The sequence below is a fragment of the Rhopalosiphum maidis genome, chromosome 2, assembly GCF_003676215.2.
Source record: "Rhopalosiphum maidis isolate BTI-1 chromosome 2, ASM367621v3, whole genome shotgun sequence".
In the NCBI taxonomy this organism is placed as follows: domain Eukaryota; kingdom Metazoa; phylum Arthropoda; class Insecta; order Hemiptera; family Aphididae; genus Rhopalosiphum; species Rhopalosiphum maidis.
In genome coordinates, this window is record NC_040878.1 from 90,809,119 (window position 1) to 90,828,615 (window position 19,497).

At 25.8% G+C, this 19,497-nt stretch overlaps 2 protein-coding genes across 3 annotated transcripts in view; both read right to left on the reverse strand.

Moving 5' to 3' along the window:
* Positions 1–6,991, reverse strand: LOC113553494 (neprilysin-11-like). Of its 2 annotated transcripts, XM_026956851.1 has the most exons (18): positions 6,770–6,991; positions 6,378–6,536; positions 6,099–6,173; positions 5,818–6,026; positions 5,537–5,740; positions 5,364–5,471; positions 5,122–5,263; positions 4,909–5,026; positions 4,378–4,474; positions 4,091–4,267; positions 3,701–3,801; positions 3,319–3,377; positions 2,582–2,633; positions 2,423–2,490; positions 2,225–2,361; positions 1,688–1,852; positions 1,236–1,408; positions 1–16 (listed from the first exon to the last, which is right to left on the reverse strand). In XM_026956851.1, coding segments are annotated over exons 1-18 (2,187 nt in total). In that variant the 5' UTR covers positions 6,912–6,991; the 3' UTR covers positions 1–15. The 2 variants fall into 2 exon arrangements, with proteins under 2 accessions (XP_026812652.1, XP_026812651.1); XM_026956850.1 differs by lacking the exon at positions 1–16 and having other exon boundaries at positions 1,163–1,408.
* Positions 6,992–8,078: 1,087 nt separating this feature from the next.
* The window catches only part of LOC113551880, a 34,928-nt gene continuing 23,509 nt past the window's right edge, over positions 8,079–19,497 (reverse strand). The window contains exons 3-8 of the mRNA XM_026954432.2: positions 16,407–16,523; positions 16,241–16,327; positions 15,095–15,339; positions 14,751–14,892; positions 13,103–13,212; positions 8,079–12,075 (exon numbers count right to left, since the gene is read on the reverse strand). Of these exons, the coding sequence (XP_026810233.1) occupies positions 10,771–12,075; positions 13,103–13,212; positions 14,751–14,892; positions 15,095–15,339; positions 16,241–16,327; positions 16,407–16,523 (2,006 nt within the window). The 3' untranslated portion in view covers positions 8,079–10,770. The remainder of the gene's footprint in view (positions 12,076–13,102; positions 13,213–14,750; positions 14,893–15,094; positions 15,340–16,240; positions 16,328–16,406; positions 16,524–19,497) is intronic.

Below are 19,497 nucleotides of genomic sequence, written 5' to 3' on the forward strand. Positions count from 1 at the left end.
GGCGTGGTTAGTAAGTCTATAACATTAAATATATTTTATGTATTTATATTTATATTACAGCAATTTATTTTTCTTATAGTAATATGGTAAGTTAAATTACTTTTTTCAAAAACAATGCATTTATTATCTATATATAGTAAAACTTCTCCATAACGGACCCTCTATTAGACAGAAAATGTCAATAGTACCGGTTCAAATAATATAGAATGTAATAATATACCTCTCTATATTGGAAAAAATTATTGGTACTAAGGTCCCGTATAAAGAAGATTTACTGTATATATTAATGAAATGTTGTTTGCTGTAACCAAATAATTTGAAAACGGATAGACCGATTGGGCACATAAAAAAAAATGTTTGTAATAGTCTAAATAAGGTTTTTACTTAAAAAAAATTAAACAAGTTGTCTATAAAAAAAAAAAAACAATTCGGGTGTTCAAAAAACTTAGTGCTTTTTGTTAAGAATTTTACATGAACTCACGAACGCGTTTATAACATTTCTCGGGTCAGCTGTAAAATAAAATAGTTCTTTATTGGGGAAACAACTTTTGCTGGATCAAATAGTATATTATTATAATATTATAAATGTATATCATATATTATTGTTGTTAAATTTTAATCGTAGAAATATGTGTATAGGTTTGTAGTATACAGTAATAATATACACACAACCATACAAATTTCAATACTATAAAAATAATATTTTTGAATTAAAAAAAAATAAGGCAATCGATTTAGTCTGAAACTTATAGGTACACCTCAGAATCTATAATTTAGTGAAAAAATCGTCAGTTATTGTTGTTAATAATTTTTATAAAGAATGTATTACTCTTGATATAATAGCATGACAAATTATTATCTCAAGAATATTAACAATATTTTATAACAAGTTCGATTGACCATAATATGGAAATTCAACTAAATTAAACTACGTTTAACATAGATGACTTCATAAAAACTTCTTCTTGGTAGACAAAATATTTACTCTTTGATCTCTTGTGATATTTTATGCTATGTCCATATTTTTTAAAGTTTAAATAATGATAGATGTGTACAAAAACATAATGTATATTATTAATTTTTCTATTAAAAATAGTCTCAAACATCTTTTTTAAGTGTACCACATTAAGAAATCTAATTTCATTAAATCATCGTGATTTTTTATTATCGATTTATTTTATAGACGGATAATAAAAATTTAAAAAACAATTTCTTCATTTATTTTAATATATTACCAAATTTTACATTTTTTTGGTGGATTCATAGGAGATCCAATTGGGCAACGAAAAGCTTTGGAAAATTCGTTAGAATTTGATAACGTTCCTAATACTCGAATTTTACCCGGGCTATGGACGTCGGTCAATAAATCGTTTAATAATGTTTGTTCAGTTGTCGATTCACACCATATCTGTAAATGTATTCAAATTAAGTTTTAAATTCAAAAAACAAAGTATGTGAGAGATATTGATATTAAACGTATGAATTTTGCATTAAATTGTATAAATTGATATGGTTATTAACCATCGTCAAATGTTTTTACTATTTTGTTTAAATGTTAGTTTGTTTATCGCTCAGAAGTTTCTGAGCCAGAGATAATTTATCTCTCCGTTATAAAAGTGTATGTTTAGTGTAGATAGAAATTTCGTACCCATACGTATAATATTAATGATAATAGACGACATCTTACACTAGCAAATCCTATGAAAAACAATTGTTCAGCTGACAAATCCTCTAATCCGGGTAGCCGGTTTTCTACTCCATGTTTCAAAACGTACTTTTGGTATGCCATATAAGCATGACTTAAACCCCCTATATCTGCAATATTTTCATTTTGAGTCATTTGGCCATTTATCTAAAAAAAAGGCAATATTTTTTATAATGTTTATATAAGGGCTTTTAAATTTTAAATAACCGGGAAAAATGTTAATATCTGGAAGAGTGTAAAGAAATTTAAACCGTTTAGACTGCGTTTCGACGTTTACAAATAATAAAGATTATTATTATTTTGACTTTCTTATTAAATAGTATTCAATGAAATAGCCATATTTATTAAAATTAGTTCAACCTTCAATTAATTATTAAGCATGCCGCATTATAATAAGTATTAAAAAGAGCCACAAAGGCTCCATAACATGATGTATAATTTGACATAGCTAAAATTAAATTTTAAATATAATAGTAATAAATGTTTGATTGAAATCAAATTGAATATTTAATCCTCTACCTTAACTTGATTACCAAGAACGGTCAAACTATAATTATTATACTGTTGAACGAAACATTCCGCTTTTATTGAAAATGTTTCCATTGTTTCTTGAGTCCACCATTGTCGCCTATTGCCATGTTTATCATACATTCTGCCTAATTATAAAAAAACAAAATCTCATTTTCTTGCGAATTAATTATTAGAATATATACAGACCAGAATCGTCAAATGCATGCATTATTTCGTGTCCTACAACTAAGCCCACCATTCCATAATTTAGAGCCCTAAAATATTAAAAACAAAATATTTATAAGTACGTTTGAGAGCACCAACGTGTTCCATTTATAAATAAAGAAGTTTTTGTTATATACTCACTGAATTCGACTTTTGTGGTAAAATGGAAGTTGTAACATTCCGGCTGGTAAAACTGAATAGAATATGTTTATTAAATATCTAAATAACTTTAAATTATTTTTAAATATAATATATCTACATAATAATGTGATATAATACGGCACTGTCGTGAAAGATAGCGCGATAGCATATTAAAATGGATAATAATCATGAATCGTAAAATAAAAAATTGGATTTCTTTTTGCATATCTACAAACTAATATAGTCATTATCGACATAATTTACTATAGAAATAAAATATCATCTCCTCAACTTTGATGTTCCATATTTATTTAAGTAAACATACACTGAAGCTATCACCACCATAGGTATTTCTATACCAATTTAAATAAAATATGTATGATGTATAGATATTATATTTATCAAAGACAAACATTCAAGATTAAAGAATATAATCTAAATTAAATACTGATAATGCGCACTAACATGCAGATTGCTATCCGTGTATAGCAAGACGGTCGATTGAATTACCTGCATATATATTTGCTCATGAATAAAATGTAAAATCTAGTGGAATTACTTTGATCAAAAATGTTCTAGTTTCTACTCTAAAATGCTTTTCAACTATCAAAGGAATTAAGCAATTAACAATATAATATGTATTATATATGTACAGTTTACACATATACGAATAAAAATAATATTTAATATGATTTTTAAATAGATCTTAATAAAAAAGATTAAAATTATTATTTTACCTATTGCGTTCGAGTAGATATCGTTGTATCCGTTTACACTAACTATATCCGTTGTCCATCTATAAAACAAACATATACGTACGTCATGTAATATTTATAAATACAAATGTTTTCTGCCTTTAATAAAATCACCAATAGCATCAATCGTATTATATACCTTATACACTAAACTATTATTTGTCTATAAAATATTTTATGAGTAAATAAACGGACATAAAATTATATTATACTTATATCAGTAAGGTAAAATTTTAATATATGCTAAATACATTTATTATAATTTATTACTATCAATTGGATAATATTGAAACATTTGACCCATATTTTGTACTTCAAAATCAAATTCAAAACCAAAAACACCAATTTATAAAATAATGCTTACTCAGAATGATTGTGAACGCTGTTTAATTTTGAAAGCTTTTTTAAGTTTGATTCATTTTGTAGTATCTCCAAGTTCATCAAATAACTGTCTGTCATATTTACCTAAAACAGGCAGTATTCGTTTAACATAATTATCACAAGTTCATAAAGCGCAATTGGTTTTTTGTAACATTCTTAATAATTATAACCATTATCTTCCTAAAGAATAAATAAAAATACAAATAAATCATAAATTTGAAATGTTGTTATATATTTTATAAGATATAGTATTAACTATATCATATAAAAAGAACATCGCATTCATTTTATACAAAAGATTTAGGGTATAATATATTTCTATAACACAAATTAAAATATTATTAATACCAATGTACTACTTTAATATGCTTACGATTTTTAGTTTATTTTGTGGATATGAAGTATCATGGAACCAATCAGGATATGCGATAAACTTGTGCATTGACTGCAATTTATCGATAGCGGATTGACGAGTAATTGAATCCATCCATACTATGTTTTCTAATCGTTCCATATAAGCCTCTTGTATGTTATCAACCATTTCTATAGCCTGTGAATTTTAATTACAATGTATAATTTAAACTATAAACAACAGTATAATCATAATAATGTTATCATATCAAGTAGATATAAAATGTGTTTTAAGTTATTATGCCTTACCATGTCTTTCGCAGACTCGTCGAAGTACTTAGTGACGTATTTATATCCAACATTAAATGGAAAATATGAACTGGTAATTGATACGCAATCCACCCACCTAAAGAACGTTAATTAGTTCAAATTAACGAATAACGAAGTAACACGAGTTTATTATTAAGTATTAACTAAAGCATCCCTGTTCTAAATTTTAATACACCTAATACCTACTTATTTTTCACTTATTTGTAGATAAAAATGATATTTAATGCTAAAAGATTAAGATTTATTTTTAATCTTTTTATATATTTTTAACTAATTGGAACACTTATGATTGTAAATAATTAATTATCCAAATAATATTATAATATTATGGGGTACAGAATATGTATAATAATATAGATTTTAATTTTAATGAGATTCAAGTAAGTTGATGAAACACCTTGATTATTTATTTATTTTGTGCGCTGGACCCATTTATACATTAAAATGTACACTTTAGTAATTACGTATTTACAGTAAAATATTATAAATATATTATTATTTTTATATTACCTAGAAATGTCTTTAAAATCTCCAGTAAATACCACATTAAAGTCTTGAACGAGATTTTTCAAATCTTCTTTGATATCAGATAACACGGATCTTAAAAAGCACCACGACATATAATTGACTACAATAACACAAAACCAATTGTATTAATATTTAATGTGCAATTTCATAGTACATTTATAAATGTGTTATGTTATACATTATGTAATAACATACTTAAAATTCGCTTTGGCGTTTTTTCCAATAACCGTACAAGATCTTTTATATAGTTCTCTTCTTTTACAAATATTTTTTCTGTCTTTTTTAAAAGCACATCCGTGCCTTTAAACAGAAGCCGAAACATTTTTAACCAATCCACCTGTTAAAAGTGTTGTATATTATGTATACGATATAAGTACATAAACACGTGTAAGAATAACAGATCAAATGATGTGGAAGTATTTTTAATTTATAGCTACCTGAAACGTATCTGATACATTGTTTAAATCTTTTTGAAGTTCGTCTATTGTCATTATTCGATTCTTTAATACCTTTTCACTTTTTTTTATTTCTCCGGTGCTTTGTATCTATTTGTTTAAGGTTTTATAACGGACATACAATTTATTTATTTTAAAATGTTTTAAGCACTTACTTTGGCCAATTGCATTTCGAATTTAATTATTTCATCAGCGATTTCGTCTCCGAAATGTCTACTTCGAGGAAATCTAGATCCAAATTCTTCATACAACAAAAATACCGTACCGGCGATAAGTTTCGAATAAGCATTCATTTGAGTCTTGTATCGATCTGGGTTCATAAACATTGATCTCGGCAACATTAAGTCTGGCTGACCTATCTATATATTAAAATTTTATATATTATTGTTACATATACCGATTATAAAATTATTGTAAACACACTACGCCCATTTACCATTAAAATGTACTGACTGGTATTCAAATAATTAACTGATATGCCAGTATCTAAAATTGTTGACACTTTCCAGTTTTTTTCCATATAAATATACATTTTTATCCAGTCTAAAGATTGTAACTTATCGCTGTAGTCATTTTGTCTGATTGGCCATCCACCAAATAATGAGACAATCGATTTTAAATATTCAATATTTATTTTGTTATTAACTATGAATTTTATTAAAATTTAATATTAAATATTATCAATATCTCGTGTTTGATAAAAATGTTTAAATTTACCAGAATTTAAACAGCTTTTATAGAACTTTTGCGCTGGATCTAAAATTGTATCAGAATTGTTATCTTCCAAAATTTCTAAAAAATATAATTATGCAGTTTATAATTAAATAAAAATAATATTTATGTTATTAACGTATTGCTATTCAAATTAAAGTTTTTTATTCTAAATATGTTATAAACGAAGTATACATTGTTAGGTATACGTTTGCTTGTATAACTGTATTAAAAGTAATGCACTAACTTTAATCTTAATAGAGTTTATATGAATTTTTTAAATACCTTTTAAATTATTTGTTATACTTTTTTCTGCTTCTTTATATTGATACCAAGATACTTTAGTGTCTTTAACTTGATGATCTCTTACCCATAAACCACATGTGAATTCATAGAAATCCTCACATGGGTCTACTGATCTATTCATACTCTTCAACAGATATTCTATAACAGTAATGAATCACAATATAACTTTTTAGAGCTTAGTAATACTATTTTGTTTATTAATTAACTTTACATTTTTTTTTTTAATTGTTATATATTACGACACATCATTATTTCTACGGGGCCTAATAAATAAATAAATATAAAAATATTCTGAGGAAAGTTTACCTAAACTATAATATAATATTATTATTTATTGTACACTAATAAAATAGCTGTTTAAATAAATTTACCTGCTGTTTGGCATTGCATCGTTGAGCACTTTTGCTCTTTTAGATCGTCTTTAATTGAAAATACATCTTTCAAAAAATCATTTGCAGACCGGCAATGTAATTTCTCAATAATCAAAATAATTAAAAAAACTATTAACTTCATTTTTTTTTTTTTTTTTTTGGTTATATTAAAATATAAATATTTGTTTTAGAAGCTCTACATGTTAAATTCTATTGACAACTGTAGATTTGTATTTTATTTACAATGAAACAAGTGGGTGTCTTTCACAGGAAATTGATTTTGATATAACTAAGTAGGACAATGTTCAGTTGTATATATAAATATATTGATAGCGAACATTATTATTATTAGAGCAATGTACTTTTAATATAATCATTTGTCTCTATTCATCAATTAAATCATATAGTTATACATCCAAATCTAATTAAAAACAAGTTTTTATTTCCTAATAAAAAAATGTAATTGTATTGCACCATACATTTTATTTGTAGCCTGTCACCTATATAATACTAATTAGTAATTCGTTTTTGGGCATTTAACCTTATTAATTTATTCGAATTTGGATATTTGGACGAATATCACGCTTAAACTAAACTTGATTTATTTATCTTTTTCGTTTTTCGTTTTTCATATTTCTTTTTGCCAAACAGTCCAAATTGGAAAAATTATAATTGATAATCTACTTTTACAGATATAACTAAGAATAACAGAAAATAAATAAGTATACCATAATATTGACATATAAATTGATAAATTATTATGTCTATTTTAAATCATTATATCTCGAATCTCTCTTTTGTCATAAATAATGGTAGCATATCTATGGATCGGTAGTCACGAGAAAAATTTAAACTTCAGCATGACATCGGATGGAAATACAAAATTTAAAAACAAAAGACGAATATTCGTATATGACAGCACCATCTAGCGACAAAGATTTAGATAATTATTGATTGCCCAGCTAATAAACCAATTAAAAGTTTTGAACTATTGATATTATTATCCATCAGGGATAGCCAGCATGAATATATTTAAGAGTAATAAATATATTGATACCAAGAGCCAAAAATTTTATAAAATTAAATTAAAATCCATAGTAATAATGAGTACCTAAATTTTAATTTAATAAACAAGATGTGAGCCGCACCTAACTATTATGAGAGCAGCAAGGTTAGGTTAATTTATAACAGATTGAAATCGTTTTAATATTTTGTTACTTTAAATAGATTATTATTTTTTTAAATTTTATCGCTGTTTAAAATATATTTAGAAAAAAAAACAACAAACAATTTTGGTTTTCATATATTTATTTAATAAACATTAAATATGCTATTTTTTTCTCCAAAAATTGGAAAGTAAAATATAATTAGCATGCATATATCAACCAGTACACAATCATAAATTAACGATCTTCAATGTCTTATGTACGAGACAAAGTAACGCGATGTTGTTGAACGAAAACAAAACAAATTCCGTTTCGAATAATTTCGCTTATAAAGGAATGACCTAAGGCACTTAATTATCAAAAGCCTAAACTTGTAGCATGTTGCATAACAAAATAGTAATACAATATATTGTAATTAATAATCATAAATAAATATATATATATACTATACATACAAACCATATATATAATATTTATATACTTATTTATTAATTTATATATAAACAGACATAATATTATATTCTTGCACAAATTAAGCCAAACCAGATAAGGGAATGGGGGTGATGATATTGTTACATTATAAATATTGTATATATAAGTATCTATGTATATGTAAAAAAAATGAATATAATAGTAAACGTTAAAATATCCTTGGCTTAATACTGATTTTTTAAGTGTTGATATAATTTAGTTAGTGCATTAATAGTATTACAATATCTATAGGTTGGTAATATAATTTAAAATTGGTTAGAACCTATCGGATCATATTATAACAATGATTTGAAATTTCATGTATCACGTATGTATACATTTATTATTAACTGTTTTCTTTATGTGTAAGTAAACTGCTAAACACAGTATTTGACATCAAATTATATTAATAACCCAGCAATACATATTATTACGTCTAAGCAATTTTTAATAACTACATAATTTATAAGATAGAAATATTGTTGTCAAATAACAATAATAATAGGCAACTGAAAAAAAAAAAATAACATAACATATTTTCTAAATATTTAACAGAATAAAAACGGCCGTACATATATTTTTACTAATAATATTATCCTAGCTTACACATCAATCATGCCAGAAGTTATGTTTATTGATGCATAATGTACAACCAATTTTATTTTGAAATAACTTTTGTAACAACTGTGCATTAAAATCTTTAAAACTATAACGAGTATAGCTTGAAAAATCTGCAAGAGTGAATAAAACATCAAGACATCACATTTTTTAAATATTAATTAATTTTCAAGTAAGTAAACATACCCATTTATTTTAGAAAAATATTATGGATACGAGGAAGGGAAATTATATTATTAATATGTACTTTTTAAAAATTAAACATTTGCATATCATAAAAAATATCAATGATAATATTGTTTTAGAAAAAATAATGTTTTATAATAACGCTGTATACATTTGGAACACCCTAAACCAATTATTAAATGTTTCATAACAAATTAAATTTCTATATAATAACACAACAGTAATATCCAGGCAGCCTCATTCTATGCACATTTAAATATCACCCAAACAATTTAAACTAATAATGTTTTGTTTTTATTTTTATACCAACTTTTATATATTAGCTACATATTATTAAAGTTAAACTAAAATTGTAATATCATGTTTTTAAGTATAAGCACCAAATTCAGACAGTACCGTTGTTATCGGCTACTATTATTACTATTTGTTATCTTATGTTCTACTTATGATAAATTAAAAACTAAGTATTCTAAATTATAGTATCTATTAAATATATTTAATTTTGATGGTCAATTAAACCATTTCAGAATCTAAATTAAATAATCAATAAGTTAGGTATTTTGAGTATATACTATTGAAGATTTGAAATAAGTAGTTGAGCGTTACTGAGATTGCTAATATCTAGTAAATCTCAATACAATTAAGTTATTTTTTTTCTTTCAATACATATTAATGAATTTTAGTGGAACTTTACAACCTCATCCTCCAGAATATTAATATATATATATATATATATACTCAAATAACAAATAATTGTCTGTATAGCAGTAAATTTGAAAAATCGATGTTGGGAGTAATAGGGAGAAGTAGTAATTCCAAATTAATTATATTTTCAAATAAAATTGATTTGATCTCTGCAATACACAAGTAATAAATTATAGCCTTTAGGTAGTAAACATTATAAAAATAACAGTGTTATGTTATAACATTGTTGACTGTCAGTAAAACATTTCATTACTTTATATTTAGATCAGAGATACTGAACCCATTCATATCCATTTAAACATGCAAATCAAAGATAACAATATTTCTTTTATGGTTACTATATATATTTAATTTTTATGCCATTTTAAACTTGATTGTTAACGACAAAAATATTTTATTTTTAATGATAACAATTAACAAATTTTATAATGAACTTATTAACAAATTACTCCTGAAGAGGAGATCCAAAAAGCAGTCTCATAATTACACCAAATTTCCATGGTTTATAAAAATGAAAGAAAAATTTGCATTATATGAATAATGAAATGACCTAAAAATAATCATTTAAAAAGAATTTAAATGCAAATTTTTCTTTTCTTATATCATTGAAAACTTAACTTAGAATGAGATATATTAAAAAAGACTATTCAAAGAAGTGATTAATTTGTTAATTTTTAATGTATGCCTGAGGAACTGTACAAAGGGCCTAATTTTCAAGAGGTCGGCCATTGTATGTGAATTTCTCATGCCCTGTAAGTAGTGTCCTTATCGTATTACTTTTTTTGTACAGGTTTTATCGTAAATAATTACAATGTATAATATATTGTTTTAAATATAATGACCTTGTCTAAATAATTATTGAGTTAAACAACATATGCCACTGGATATAAGTCCGCTTTGTCGTTGATCGTGAGATGAAGAACCAGCAACCCTTGACCCGTCACTACGAGACAGCGCAGGGTAAGGGTTGCCTTGCACGTTTTTTGGACTAGTCGTACTTAAGTGTTCTTCAAAATCGTCGTATTCGCTGAGTTCGCCGTCATCAGTGCCCGAATCATCTAAACATGGAGATAACATCAAGCCACCCTGATCATTTAGCCATTTTGTCACGGCTTCTGTAATCGGTCCCGGGATAGCTGCATTAATAGGTGATGCCAATTCTTGTTTTCCCACTTCGTCCTGTCTAATTTCATTCTCCGTATCAGAATTGCCGGTGTTCACTGCCGTCGCAAACGTCTCCTCTTCAACGGACTCACATGAATCAAGCGATTGTGTCTTTGTGAATTGAAATTGAATATTGTCTGTTGTAGACCTGGGAGTGCACTCCAACGAACAGAATTCTTCTTCTTGTATCCACTCTGCGTCCGGGCTGATTGACAACTGAATAATTTCTTCTGAAATGTTTTCTATTTCTGGTTTTGATTGCTCTTCTTTAAGTGGTTTTGTAGTTTCTAATTTTTCATGTTCTGATCTAGATTTATTCTTTTTGGCGTTTAATTTTTTTATAATGGCTGGTTCTTTAGCAATTTTTGACGATTTCTTATTTCCTTCGTGTTGGTTTTTCGGCAAGTCTTTACTCTTCGTCTTAATAATTGATTCTGTAGTAGTTTTTTCTCGTTGTTTGCTTTTCTTATTTCTACTTTTTTTAGTCACCGGTTGTCCACTATTGCCATTGACAGCTTGTGGTTTTTCGTGTTTATTATCTGCAGAACTTTTGACCATTACTTCACTGTTTGGAGAGCTAATGCCCGAGTCAGAGTTTTCTGCTGAATAGCTAGGAGCTGGTTCCGCATCCGGTTGGTCATCATTGATCTCTGCTGATTCAACTTGTTCTTCTGGTATAACCTGGTAACCTATTGGGGCTAATTGTTCCGCGTATTGTGGTATCGGTTGATAATATGTGGCCATTTGATCCGGGTGATGATGAACGAGGATCGGTGTTCCATGCAATATTTCAAATGGTGGTGGACATTCCATATGGAATGGTGGTGCGCTGTGAGACAACTGGACGGGTATGACATTCACTGGCGTTGAACCACCACTATTGTTTGTTAACACACCTGAATCAGAGGTCTTTTCCGAGTCCAGTACGAGGTCGCAACTAGCACCCGATTGACTTTTTTGTTCTTCTGAACTAGAATCTGAATATTCATCAGTTACCTAAAAATAATATATTTTTTAATAATTTCATAAATAAATGCATTAAGAACCTAACCTATCAATCACTTGTTTAATTATTTAAATATTAAAAACTGATTTTTATATAAAACAAAATAATATTTGATTCTAATATTATTTAAGTACCTAAATATTAATATAGACAATTGTTTTATGTAATTTGATAAATATTAGGTATGCTACCTTTTTATGTCTATTATTGTCTAAGTCTATCTGTATTCAGTACTAGTGAACTGAATATAGATAGACTAAGCTAACCTAACCCTAATGTACATAGTAGTATTTAGTTCACAAATTATAAAACACTATTTTTTGTTTATTTTCATTTTCATGTAATTAATAAAAATATATATAACTAAATTTATAAGATGGCCATATTTATTGAACTTTTGTTCCATACATTTAAATATACATGTTTTGAACTAGGCAAAGACACTTTGTTTTTCTAAGTGTTTATTAAAATTATTTTTTTAATTAATTTTTCATTTAGTTTTTTTTAATAACGTTGTAATATTCATTATATTCATATTATGGTTTAAAATATAAATAATCGCTATTTGATACTGAGTACTGCAATAGACGTTCTCATAGCGTAAATAGATTTATTTTTAAACCACATTATTGACCTTTTACCTTTAATTCTTTTGTATTTGAATAGTGTTGGTGATTGCCAGAGTAACTAATTCCTTTTTTATTTTTTATTTTTGAAATGTCAATTGTAAGTTATTTTCACGTCACTTATTCCTAGTGGAATGTCAATTTACTTTTATTTTTAAATAATATAATTTATCCAAACATTATAATAAATAAAAATGTTCAAAATAGCTTAGTGAGATTGTGCAAGGAAAACAATCAACCAATTTCATTAAATTTATAAAAGTAACCTATATGAATATTATAAATACAATTTAACTAAATAATATGGATCAGATATTCAAATCTAACTGATATTACACGAGTTAGTTTCTGAGTATTTTCACTAAGTTAAGTTTTGTGTTAAGATACTTACGTCTCCTCGCTTTCTACGTTTCTTTTTCTTACGCCGTTTTCCGTTAGTGTAATCACAACTAATTGAAGGTGAAGGAGGAGACTGTGACTGTGGAACTTGAATGCTTACACCTATAATTAACAATAAATTCACCTATATTAATATATAATTTACAAATTTAGGTTAAATTAATCGAGTTACATTTTTATTATATTCAATTTTTATTTATTTTAAACTTTTTTCTCTAATTTTTAATTAAATCAAATAGAAAATTATTGTATTTTGTTTAATAAAAAAAAATGCTTTTAAACTATTTATAGATTTAAAAATAAATTACCCAATTTGTGACTTCTTAACGATGATTAAATAGAAATAATATATTCAATACCTATGCACAGCCTTTGGCTGGTAATATAGTAGGAATATATATATATATATATATAAGAATATACTTAATTTTTAAAATCAATTAATATACGGATACTGGTTTTTTTTATTTTTAATTCTATTCAATCGAATAAAATAAACACGTGTCGAATGTTCTTTGTATTTTCAATTTATTTAATTGTATTTATACATATTATGTTTATATATTAAAATATACGTGTGTACAATAAAAAGGTAAAGTATAAGTATAATTAGAAGTAATTATTAAGTGTGATGTAATATTAAATATAATAATAAAATATACTAAAGCAGAGAATGTAGATCGTCAGTGTTGGTAAAATTTAGAAATCGTAATTAACTCATTAAAAATACAAATAAAAAAATCGTTTATCGTTTCTATGATTTTCAACTAGTAAATTATTTTTATAAATGTGTACGTGTACAGATTCACCTTCTCTCAAGTTAGAAAAAATGTTCGTTATAAAAATAGTAATTTGAAATTATGCTTTTTGGCTCCATTCCACTACACCATATAGGATAAAGAACAATAAGACTGTTTAAAAACACTGTGATCATTTTATCCAACGTTCATAAATATGAATATAATAAACTCAGGCTGAAACGGAAAAACTTGGCGTCGAGTTCAAACAGGAAATAATGAGAAGAATAGACACGTTGTCTATGTCATGATGTCGGGAGCTGTGATATTGATTGGTAACATTCATCACCTAATAATATTACGGCTGTGTGCTAATCGTCGGGATGTAAGTTATGTACCAGCATATTTTCTGGCTATCGAAGCCAAAGTTAAATTAGACGTATGGAATGTTTGGCAATGACTTGTACGTAATCTAAATGGACATGAACTATAAGTTAATAATATTCAGGTCATCGTCATCGCCGATCGTAGTGTATTTCGTTGATAAGTACTTGATAATATAATTATTGCCTAATACCATTTTATTGCTTACGAAACTGATAAACATCTTATATCCCAGACAGACAGTTAGCACTTGTGTACAATATCCACCTGATATGATAAAACCAATTTTGAAAGATTTTACATCAAATAAGTCTTAATTGTATACAAATAGTAATGGAATAAAATAATTATACAACTACTGCAAGCGCATTGTATATTAATAATATTATTATATTATCATATGATACACGCTTATTATTTGCACCTATTGTTATTTGTTTATATATTTTTTATTTGTTAGAATTTATTCCGTAAATAGGTGAAAACCAAAAATATTTTTTCTAGGTTTTGGTTACTTACCATTATAATTGTACAGAGGAGTGCCAAACATATACCCAGGGTACATATTATACGGCTGTGATGACTGATATAAACTCTGCTGATCGTCCAGACTCGATTCCTGGGCACCACTGCCCACTTCTGAACTCTGAGCACTGCCGTTCTGTGATAAATTGAAAATTAATTTTAATATTGAAGACGAAAAATCGTATAGATTAAGGATGATTTGTCACCTATATTTTTTTGCGAACTAGCCTCGCGTCGATCATATAAATCATAAAAATATAAAATATCGCCATTCGAAAGAGTTGCGGTGGCCAAAAGTCAAAGATCAATAACAAGATTGAAATATAATAGATTTTTACCTGCTGAGCATCGGCAGTCATTGATCTCTTATGATGTCTGTTATTCGGCTGGTACACGGCACCCCCGGATATCCAGTCGGAAGTTGCATTTGAAGAGTTATACCAGTCGACGGGTTGCATTGGCATTGGTTGGTATGACATAGCCGGTAGCATTGGATGTCCGACTGGTGGATAGTGACCAGGTGGCGGCCCCATCAGCATAGTCACATTACCGGTATACGGATCGTAAATCTCGTATCCGCCACCTGAGGGTCCAACAAATCACGTAAGTATATTGTGTTTTGTTAGTCAAGGTCATTTTTTATTGTATTAAAATTAAATCAAATATAGTATCTAAAAAAATGCTAATAGTACTTAATTAAAACAATTAGACAAAAAAAAAACCGCTTTAAATTGAGTACCTACCCAATAGCTATGTTGTCGTTGTTATTGTGTACCTACCATTTCATTTTAACGTTGCAATTTTTAGATACTTTATGTAATAGGAAATGAGATTTATGTATAAAACGGACTTCGTTTGATTTTCAAATGTAGAAAAAAATCTTGAATTCTATAAAATGGCCAGTTTATTTTCTGTGAATACTTCAAAGCAGTTTTAATGTAATAGTAGTTCAAATTTTCTACATTTATAATATATGTTAGATTATGAGACTTAAGTACATTCTATCAAAAAGTATTAAACTTCGAGTTCTGTAAAATGAATAAATTTACAGCAAAAAATACATATAAAATAGGACAGTAGGTAAACACTTAAGATTGAGAAAAACGATAAATAACAAGCACGCGTATACATCTCGGATAGAATGAACTTTAAGTGTTAAACTATAAAAACAACTCTTGTTCGGTTCCTCATTTGGTAGCATTTATAAATTGATATTTATATTAAAATATAAAACGCTTAAAAACGTTATTAATTACATTTATACATTGATAGATCACATAATATATCAATGATAAATGTTAATAATAGACGGTTTATCGCCAATTTATAAATAATAATTATATATCTTATATTTTAGTTAAATTATATAGTATTAGTATAATAAAACAAATAATGATCAATCAAAAGTGAATTTAAACGACGCTTATTTCAACATAATAAATGTATGTGGTATTAAAATATTATAATTTATAGTCATTACGTACCACTAAGAATGTACATCGCAGATGGGTCAACATATTCGCCGTGAGCACACAACTCGTCCAAAGGGTTGATATCAATTGAAACACCGTCTAAAACGCACAATTATTATACTTATATCGATTAAAAATTCGTTCTATAAGATGATAGTTTCGATTTAATGTTACTGACCTTCATTTTCATTTAAAGCTTCAGTAATAACTGGTACACTGTTATGCTTACGTCTTCCCAAATAACCTTTTTTGAACAGCACGTCTTGTCTAGGCGTTGTGATCTTTGTGTATTCGTCTATAGAAATGAAAATTGAATAATACAGTGGAAATACTATAGTACATGATAAATTAATACATTAAAAAATATATTTAAAGCAAACTGTAAGCTATGTATTATAAAACTAAATTATTATGAAAACAATTTTCCATATTAAATTTCAAACACCTCGATTTATTGTACTTAAACTGTTTATAAAATAGAACCATGAGAACATGAGCATTGTATACATAAAATATAAGTGAAACTCACGAATAAATATATGAATATAAATTATGAAATATTGTTTAAATATTTTAATTGAATGAATAAATATTATTGTTTGAGTATCACAATCTATATTTTTATTTTAATTAAATTGTAGTTATAATAACAATTTTGTAAAAAAAATATTTAAGTATTTTTGTCGGAAATCACCTAATAATAAAATACAATCATGACATATAATGCTGTTTAAAATATTATGATATGTTGTTTGTTATCTTTCACATATGTGATCTATAAATATATTAAGTATACAAAAAAACAATGTTGATAATATTACGCACATGCATTTGAAACAGTAGAATCAATAAGGGACTAGGTCATTGTCCTTAAGTGCCCTATGTACCACACCATTACGCGCAAAAATATATAAGAGCGAAATCGTGTATCATTAAAATCATTCAATGAAAATTTAATGGATATCAACTCACTAAGAAATATAATATTATTAAATATACTATAACCGTCATACTTAGCTCGTAAATTTATAATAATTATTTTAGCGGTTTCGTCTGATTTTATTTTTTTCGAAAACCATATAAAGTTTACTTATTGTTAATAAATATTTTAAGTGCTCATTAATCAAACATTGTGTTTCAGATATCTCAAAATATAGAATATATTATTGTTACATTATGTTTTATATTATAAATGTATAAGTCAATATTAATACGTCGTTGACTCTTTTACTTATAAACGTGAAGAGTTTTAAAGTGATTACAAATTTAACAAATATTTATTATGCTATTATAATAGTCTTTTAGAAAATCTATTTATCTATGTACGTATATTATACATGATAAAATATTTGTAACATATTTATATTTTATCAGATTAAAATGTAAAATATACTCGTACATTATGCTGGAATTATTATTTAACAGTTTGAAAATAAATATTTATAATTGCATAAGTATATAGATTGAATTTTAAAAATAAATATTGTTTTCTATTTTTATACTTAAAATGAGTCTTAATGATTAAAATTTTAGAAAATATTTATTTTCTCATTGTTATGAAAATTATTTTGAGATTGTTTAAATAAACCATTAATAATATGATATATATTTTAGTTTTCAATTACTCAATAAAAATATACTATAATATAATATTGTATGAGCATAAATTATTATTTAAAACTTATCTCTGTAATATATTATGATATCTTGAGTAATTTATTATAACCAATTTGATCGTCAAAGTATACTGTATAAGTTTAGAGGAATAATTAATAAAAAGTTGTCCAAATTTTCAGAATAACTTTCGATAATACACCTCTATGCACCTCCAACCATGGTATCCAAAACTTGAAATACTGTTATATGAGTATAGTATAGTCCTATGCGTTTTACTATAAAAACGTAGAGTCGCTCAAACAGAATAAGAACTGTTAAAATAAATGCTTTTTAAACGGGGAACAACAAAAAGTTTTCTTTTTAACACAGACACCCAGCACAAGCTGTAAAGTATAATGTTTTCTAGGAATTTTGTCTCCTAAGAAAGTTCAAAGAATCTTGGTATGAGATATTCATGCGTTCTCTGACGCAATCACGTGGACAGAATCAATGGATTTAGATCTTTAATAAATGAACACTAATAATGAATCTAAATAGTATAATATATTATATTAAAAACTTACTATTTTAATCATTTTACCTACTATTTTGTTTATTATATTATTTTTAATCGTGTTGAATAATTTACGTAATTTTATCATAATATAATATATTGTATTACTGTTAGGTACATTACTAATTATTAAATTATACAATCTCTGTTAGGATTTAGATACTATTTATATTATAGTAAATAATTGTTCTTTTTTTTTATAAATTATATATAAAAATAATAAATTTTTAATTCTAATAATTACATTATTTTTTTCTGTATACTTGAAATATTCACCCATATAAATGTAGTTTCATAATTTTGTTCTCACATAATCTCATTTAAAGTTATATAATTTAATATTATTACCATTCCATATAACATAGTAATAAACATTATTTTGAATAGCTTTATTAACGTCTCATAAAAATAAAAAAATATTTTCTTGATATAATATTTAAGATTTTAAAATAATTATTACAAAAAAATATATATATCAAAGAACAGTTAATAATATATACATTTTATGTTTGCAATATAAGCTGTTTGATGCCGTCATTAAATTATCTAACACGTTATATTTTCATACCTATGAAACATGTTATTAACTCAATAATGATCATTCATATTTCATATGTAAAAAATTGGCTTGAGTATCTTATTAAAATAGGCGTTTTGTCAAGTATTTTTACATGAACTAATACGCTTTTGATTTTTAGTATTTATTTATTTCAAACAAAGAAATTTTATATAATTATAAGGCAATCAAAATAAATATTTTATAATTTGAAAATATAAAAATTCATGACGAAAATTTCAATTTTTTTAGCAATTTTATTTACAACTGAATAAAAATATTTAAACAGTTTATAAATAGTCCCTGGGTTGTAAAATATGCGTGAATCCCTTTCGCCACATTTTTTTCCTATATAGCAAAAATAAAATACATTGTTTAATAAATGTGTTACCTACTAATAAAATATTACGTATATTAAATTATGCTTTTAATTTTTTAGATTTTAAGTAAAACGAGCAATATATTGATATTTCTATGTGTTTTTTGTAGTTATTTTTTCTGTGAAAGATATTTTTGGTAAGAGTGCTGAATGTTTTTTAATCG